The sequence below is a fragment of the Elephantulus edwardii genome, unplaced genomic scaffold (assembly GCF_000299155.1).
Source record: "Elephantulus edwardii isolate Elephantulus edwardi_28Jun2011 unplaced genomic scaffold, EleEdw1.0 scaffold00209, whole genome shotgun sequence".
Lineage (NCBI taxonomy): Eukaryota > Metazoa > Chordata > Mammalia > Macroscelidea > Macroscelididae > Elephantulus > Elephantulus edwardii.
The window spans coordinates 1,201,236-1,209,453 of NW_006399959.1; the positions used below are offsets into that span (position 1 = coordinate 1,201,236).

Here is an 8,218-nt window from a genome sequence, read left to right on the forward strand (position 1 = left end):
CAGCAGGAAGTAGCTAAGAGAATACACCATCCCCTTTTCCTTATGAATCAGGGTGAAGTCTCTCTCAGGGAGGAGTGATAGGGAATGGCAAAGGACACACAGACAAAGGAGATTAATCAGAACTGGCTCTGACAAACACTATGGCAATTGGACAATTAAAACAGACATTCGGTGGGGAGGGGAAGAAGAACGAATTGGGGAGGAAGATAGAGAAAAAAGTGCAATAATGAATGAATGAAAACCCAAAATTTCTGTAAATGTTCATTAAAACTAATACAATTTAATAATAATTAAAACAAAACAAAAACCAATCAACCACACAAGATCAATAGGGCATTAATTGCCAATAAAAGACAAAAGTCAGAAGGCAGGAAGACTAAATGGAAAAGAGAATCACAGGAAGAGAGTGAGGAGAGTACTGTTAACACTATGAGGATTGCAGCTAGTGTCAGAGAAGAAATGTGTACGCGTTATACAGGGGAAATGCATTTGCCTTGTAAACTTTGACCCAAATCACAAATGCATGAATGAATTGTGTTGTTGTTGTTATGTGCCGTTGAGTCACCTGCGACTCATAGCGACCCTATGTACAACAGCCCTAAAGTCCGCTCTGCCCTGTGCCAATCGCACTGTCTCCGACACTCCCATCCCAATTATCCCAATCACTGAATCAATCCACCTCATAGAGGGCCTTCCTCTCCTGCGCTGTCCCTCCACCCTCCCAAGCATGATGTCCCTTTCCAAGGATCAACACACACACACACACACACACACACACACACACGTATATATATTTTGCTGCTATTTCTATTTTGTGTCCATGTATACACAAACATAGAAGTGTATATATACACACAGACAAACACACAAACACCTTGCCATTCAGTAGGAACCAGCTCATAGGTGACCCTCTAGTAGGTTTTTGAAGGCAGTAAATCACATAGGAGATTCCCCATCTTTCTCCCACAGAGCAGTGGGTAGAGTTTAACCTCTAGATTCACCATCTTTGAGTTAGCAACATCTTTCCCTACAGATGATAGCCTCAGAGCTCCCATATTACAAAAGCAAACAGTAATTTAGTTACTAAAGAATGCCTTTGTTCTTTGGGGACCTGAGTATATGAGATCACCTTGACAACAGCAGCTGGAAAGATTAGACAGAAACCATGGGAGAGGGACACATAGAAAAGGAGAGTGACTGCATATGTCTAAAGATGGACAAAGAGGGTAGGGATGAGCTTTTAGTAAAATGTGGCCTGGTGTGTGGAGAGAGGAGGAGGGAGCTGACTTGTAATAGAAGAGTGGCCTGGTGTATGTGATGAGGGGGAGGAAGCCTACTTGGAGTGGAAACCTGGCCTGGTGTATGGATAGAAAGGAGGAAGGAGTTGACTTGTAGTAGAAGCATGGCCTGGTGTGTTGAGTGAGGGGAGGGAGCTGACTTGTAGTGAAAACATAGCCTCTCGTGTGGTGACAGGGAGGGTGCTGACTTTAGTGGCAGTGTGACCTGGTGTGGAGTGAGGGGAGGGAGCTGACTTGGAGTGTTTGGGCCTGATAGAGCAGGGCTGATGACCCCCAACCCTGGAAGGGATCTGTGGTTGCCTAGAGAAGTTCTTGCATGCCGGCTTCCTGTAACCCTTTTCTGATACCTTCATTACCCATTCATCTGAGCATCCTGGCCCACCTCTGACCTTGGCTGGTTCTCTGCAGAGCTAGCAGCCCATGGAGACCTGGTGGAGAGTGCAGCATGGAGCCGAGATGGTGCCCTCCTGGCCACAGCTTGTAAGGTAAGTGGATGGGTGGTGACCCAGGGTTACCACTCAGTTACTGAGGAGGTTCTCCTGGGGTATCATGGTGAAATGGGACACAGCCTGTGGTGGAGCCCATGCCCTTAGAGAGCCTGCCCTGTGGTACTGTGGGGGACAGCATGTCAGGGCCTTTCCTGATCACTCTTCACCTGCCATCAAGAGTTGGGAGTGACTAGGTGGTGGCTCTATACTAGGGGCTGCAGGACTTCCCAAATTTAATAGTGAACACATAGTCCCTCTTTACCCACAGAGTGATTTTCAGTGAAGATCTAGTCCAGTCTCTCAGCTCCTGTAGAGTCCAGCTCCCAGGACACAGTGCAGTGTGACGTTCTGGAAAGGATCGGGGGGTATCCTGGGATACCGTGCTACGTGTGTTTTTCTTTTATGTTGGCTTACTTCCAAAGTTTGTATATATCATGTTTCACCCTATTCTTCATTCATTTGGTTTTTCATATAATCATTTCCAAACATTGTTTTATAACATAATCACCATTGGACCTTGCCCATCGTTACCCTGTCTTTTCACCCAGATGCTTCCCATTTCCATCACCCTCCCAGACACACTGTTCTTGCTGTACCTTCTCCAATGAGCCCCTCAAGGTGTGCTAGGATAGTCCACAACATGTGTCCATTTGTTGTTGTTGTTGTTGTTATGTGCCGTCGAGTCGCCTGCGACTCATAGCGACCCTATGTACAACAGCCCTAAACTCCGCTCTGTCCTGTGCCAATCGCACTGTCTCTGACACTCCCATCCCAATTATCCCAGTCATTTCCTCTCCTGCGCTGTCCCTCCACCCTCCCAAGCATGATGTCCCTCTCCAAGGACCGGTCTCTCCTCACAACATGTCCAAAGTATGTTAGACGGAGCCTCAGAATCCTTGCCTCCAAGGAGCCACCCGGTTTAACCCTCTCCAGGACAAATCTGTTTGTTTTCCTAGCAGTCCATGGTATTCTCAATACTCTTCTCCAGCACCACAGCTCAAAGGCATCAATTCTCCTTCTATCCTCCTTGGTCATTGTCCAACTCTCTGATGCATAACAAGTGATTGCGAAGACCATGGCCTGTATCAGACGCACCTTAGTCTCCAGAGAGACACCACTGCTCTTCAGCACTTTGGAGAGGTCCCTAACAGCAGATTTTCCCATGGCAATGCGCCTTTTAATTTCCTGGCTGCTGGTGCCAAGCAAACTAAAGCTGTGTACAATCTCAATCTCTTCACCATCCATCCTGATGCTGCCAATTGGTCCAGTGATGAGAATCTTTGTCTTCTTGACATTGAGCCTCAATCCATATTGTAGGCTGCAGTCCTTGACCCTCTGCAGCAGGTGCTTCAGGTCCTCCTCAGTTTCAGCAAGCAGGGTTGTGTCATCTGCATAACGCAGATTGTTGATAAATCGCCCACCAATCTTGACCCCACATTTCTCCTCATAGAGCCCAGCCTCCCGGATAATCTGCTCTGCATATAGGTTGAAAAGGTATGGAGATAGGATGCATCCCTGGCGTACGCCCTTCCCAGTTTTGAACCATGCAGTGTTCCCTTGCTCTGTTCTGACGACTGCCTCCTGGTCCAAGTATAAGTTTCGCATTAGAACGATCAAGTGTTCTGGGATTCCCATTTACTTACTGTAAAGGGGATTCCTGAGGTCTGTCCATGTTGGCCATTCTCACCCAGGAAGAGTCCTGGATCACAGCAGGGATGAAGTGAGGAGGGATCCTTAGCTCTTCAGAGAAGGACACCCTTCAACTCATGAGGGTCTCTTGCACATGAGCTAGGACCCCAGGTCCTAGGCACGCAGGACCAATCCTGCCTTTGCCAGTGGGACTTTGGACTCTAGGCTTCTGTGGGAAGCAGTGATTTGGGCTGCTTCCAGAGGAAAGGGGTATAGGATGCCCACACCAGAGCCACCCGTTCTTCTCCTCACCACGTAATCGACAAGGTCACCTTCTTTCAGGGGAACCTTCCAGATGCTCAGATCTGATTTTTTTTAATCTCTTTCTCTACCAAAGCATCAGTTAATCTGTTTCCTGGGACTCTGATGCAGCAAGTGGCCACTAGAGGGCACTGCAGCCTATTGCGTGGCTGGTGCACTCAGGTCCTTCCACAAAGTCCTACAGGGGGCTGCTGCCAGCTTTTGTCATGTCATCACCTGAAAAAGCCTGAGGAGGACCTTTTGGAGGAGGGTGGCACCAGAGACCCTGTCCTGGCCAGAGCCCTCTCTGACTGGACTTGAGACAGAGAAAGAGAGAGACAGACAGAGTCTCTCTCCCCCTCCCTCTCTCTCTTTCTCTCCCTCCCTCCCTCTCTCTCCTTCTCTTTCTTCCCTCCCCCCCTCCCTTCCTCTCTCCCTCTCCCCCTCCCTCTCTCTCCCTCCCCTCCCTCACTCTCCTTCCCTCTCTTTTCCTGTCTCTCTCCCTCTTTCTTTCTACCTTTTCTCCCCCTCCCTCTTCCTCCCTCCTCCCTTTCTTTTGCTCTCCCTCCCTCCCTCCCCCCCTCCCTCCCACCGTCCCTCTTCCTACCTTCCTCTCTCTCCTTTCCCTCTCTCTGTTTCTGCCTGCCTGTGTCTGCCTATATCTCTACCTCTGTTCTCTGTCTCTATCTTCTTTATTTTCTTTGTCTTGCTATCCTGTCCCTCTGTGTCCCTCTTTCTCTTTGTTTCTTTCTGTCTCTATCTCTCTTGTTTCTGTGCCACTTTCTATCTCTTCTCTCTGTCTTCCCCCCCCCCCAGCCCTTATATCTGTTTTCTCTCGTTTTCCTGTCTCTCTCTGTCTTTGGGTCTATCTGTCTTCATTCTTTGTCTGATTGCTATGGCTCTTTGTTCTCTGTATGCCTGTCTGTCCCTATCTTTCTGTCTGTCTGTGTCTCTTTCTCTCAGTTCCCTGTATCTCTGTTTTCTTTCTAGCCATCTCTTTCTGCCTCTCAGTTCCCTGTTTCTGAGTTTCATTGTATCTGTCCTTCTGTTCTCTATTTCTGCCTTTTCCATCTGTCTACCTCTTCATTTCCCATGTCTCTCTCTTCTCTATCTATACCTCTGATCACTCTGTGTCTCCAGAACCCCCTGCAGTGACACTTTGTGCAGAGCTAACTCAGTATTTTGCTTGGTATACACATGCACACAGCAAGTGTTTCACAAGCTGCAGCTTTAGGTTTACAGGAAAAATCACATGGACAGCACAGTAGATTCTCATTGTCCTGCCCTCCATCCTCACCTGGACATTTGCCATTCTGACTGGCTATGGTGTATGCATGTAGAATTCAGTGGCAGTAATTAGGTTCCATGCTTTAATCCCCACCACTCTCTGTTTCTAGATTTCTTTTTTTGTTTGTTTCTAGATTTCTTTACTCACCTTTGGTCAATACTCACTGAGTGTTCCCTTTAGGTAGTACTTGCCTGCTTCTCTGAAGACCTTCTGATGATGTGTTACTATTAACCAAAACACCTAGTTCACATTAAGAAGCTCTAGTGGCATAGTGCATCACACTGCCAAACAAAAGGTCAGCAGTTCAAATCCACTGGCTATTCTGAGGGAGAAGGTTGGATAGTCTCCTTCAAAAAAAAAAAAAAGAATTTTTTCGTGACTTGGGTGATATTTTACAGAGCACATTAGCTGCTCAGTTTTGTATTGTGATATTGGTTGCAGTCCCTACTATGGAGCAGCACTCTTCCCACTCTCTCCTTGGGTTTCTCATTTCCACCCATCTAGCTTTCCTTCCCCTTCTAACTGTACCTTGCTCTTGGGCACACACCACCCTCCTCATCTAGCATAGTCCTCATGAATGTTGTTGCCCATGCTCTAGGCCTCTCTTGTCTGGCTGAAATGTGATCTCTAGGAGAGTCTTGATTCCACATTTGAAGGGTGTCTAAGGGCCACAGCCCCAAGGTTTCTCGCCGTCTCTATCAGATCTGTAAATATGGTGTTTAATTTCATATATTGTTCTGTTTTCCTTCCCTCTCTGCCTGGGCACTGTACTGTCCATCTTTTTGGAGTATTTGGTAGTGGCCGTAGGCCCCATCTCTCTGCTGGTCCTTGGGTCATGGAGGCTGTGCTGCTTCTGGCCTGTTGGTCCTATAGACCAGTTGTCCACATTCTGGCCACCTCTGGCTTTGTAGATGTCACGTGGCCAAAATCCGACAGTGTAGCTTAGCTTTTCAGATGCGTTTCTTCACTTGTACCTCACTTAAGGAGCCCTTCAAGTTTCTCCATGGATTTTCATGGCTTGTCTGAGAGGATAGCTGGCTTCTTATTGCTGATTATGGATGAACTATACATCATTCACCTGTTCACCGAGTGAAAGCCATCTTGGTGTTTGTTGTTGTTATATCTCAGTCTCCTTTGAGCTATAAGATTAAAATAGGAAGGAATAGAAACGGAAGTGGGGAAGAGAGATGCTGAGTCCCTCAGGGTGATAAGGCCAGACCTTCCCCTAGAGCTGACAGAGAAAATGCCTGTCTCCAGAGCCAATGTCCTTTATTTGAAGTTCTAACCTCCTAAACTTTTAGGGAAGAAATTTGTTTTTCTAAGCCACCCACTTGTGGCATTTCTGTTATAGTGACTCTAAATAACTAGAAGAAGCCACTATAAACATCTTGATGCAGGTCACTGCCTAGACTTAAGTTTCCAATCCAGAAGAATGCAAGCATGACTCATTGTATTGAATTTTGCAGATATTTAATTTTCTTGCAGATTGAAGCTTTGTGCTCACATTGTGTAGACCAAGTGTGTGGGCACAGCTCCTGTCCCTGGGCCATGTTTGGCCATTCTCACAGTATTTCACACTTTTCTGAATGGTGCTGCACGTTTACTTGGAGATGGTGCAGAGCAGACGTTCCTTCTGTATATGTGAAGAAACCAGACAATGCACGTGGTCTGACTTAATGTGGTGCATGTGAGGAACTGCAGCATCCCCAAGTTCTGCCTGGACCTTATGCCACAAGAACAACCCGGCTATGTTCTGGAGTGGCTAAACCATTTTACATCCATGCCAGCAATGACAGAGCATCCCTGTTGCTCCCTGTCCTTGTTATCATTTGGTTTTGTCTGAGGTCTTCTTGTTTTTTAAACCAAAAAGAGAACTGAGACTCTATTCTGTCATATGTGGTTACCACGAGATAAAATATACTTGGTAGTACTTTAAAATAAAGTTCATTGCTGTGGATTCAGAACTGACTCAGATGTGACACTCCAGTAGATTTCAAAAGCTGTAGGTTGAATGGAAGAAGATTGCCCATCTTCCTCCCTTACAGTCTTCGAGTCAGTGGGCAGCTAGCTCCCTGCCCAGCAGTGCTCTCCTAATGGACTTAGCATGTGTGGGTGCAAGATCAACTCTTGCATTCTCATAGAAGCAAGCATTCTGGTTGCACTTCTGAGACACGTTTATTTGTTCTTTTAGCTGGCCACGGTATATGCTGTCATCTTGACCAACACCACAGTTCAAAGATATCTCTTTTAAAAACCCAGCCTAAGATTTTAGGAGACACCTATGTCTAGGGGCAAAGCTTTGGACTCCCAGCTTGCAGTTCTCCATAAAGCACCAAAAGACCCAAGAGGAAGGCTAGCCACTGCATGATCAGAACAGGAATCTTCCTAACTTACCAAGGAGATTATCTATGCAGTGCAGAGCCAGACTCCCTTCTCCCCATGAGGGAGATGGGGGCTGCTGCTGAACAGAAGCGGAGCTTTTAATTTCCAATTCTCTAATGATTTATACTATTAATCATCTTTTCTTTGGGTTGATCTCCACCTTTGCCTCTTCTTTTTTTATATATTTTTTAAAAGTTTTTTCATTATTAATTGTAATGAAAATTTACAGACTTTGGATTTCCATTCATTCATTGTTGCACTTTTCTCCCTGCTCCCAACCCCCCAGTACACTCTTCTTTTTGAAAAGTAATCTTCTTTCATTGTTTTCTAATCCCTGCTTCCAGGTCCACACAGCTATGCAGCCTTCGTTCTGGACTCCTGTCGTGACAATAATACCTAATCATATATCAAACAGTTATTAATTAATCACATATTAAACAGTTCTCTCCCTCATCTGTTTCAATGCAGTATACTTTATTTATCCCATCTTGCTCAGTCTCCCCCAACCCCAATGTCAGCCCTGTTTTACAACAGTGACACCATCACCTTTGGTGAAGTATCTGTTTAGATATTTTTACTGTTTTATAAATTGCATTTTTTTTATTATGAACTTGGTGCATGTTTGCAGAGCAGACCTTTTTCCTTTTTTTAGGATTTTTTTAATTTTAATAATTTTAATGAACATTTACAGAGATTTTGGATTTCCATTCATTCATTGCTGCACTTCTCTCCCCGCCCAGCACCCCCCAAAAGTTCGTTCCTCTCTTTGAAAAGTAAAAGAAAAACTCCCTCCTTGGTACACAATCTCCCCCCGCACCCCTCCCACTTCCCCA

The 8,218-nt window shown here is 45.9% G+C and overlaps 1 protein-coding gene across 1 annotated transcript in view; it reads left to right on the forward strand.

Annotated features, from left to right (window-relative positions):
• Positions 1-8,218, forward strand: part of CORO7 (coronin 7) — a 106,703-nt gene that overhangs the window by 20,315 nt on the left and 78,170 nt on the right. Inside the window, exon 6 of the mRNA XM_006897474.1 lies at positions 1,707-1,783. Coding sequence (XP_006897536.1) covers positions 1,707-1,783 — 77 coding nt within the window. The remainder of the gene's footprint in view (positions 1-1,706; positions 1,784-8,218) is intronic.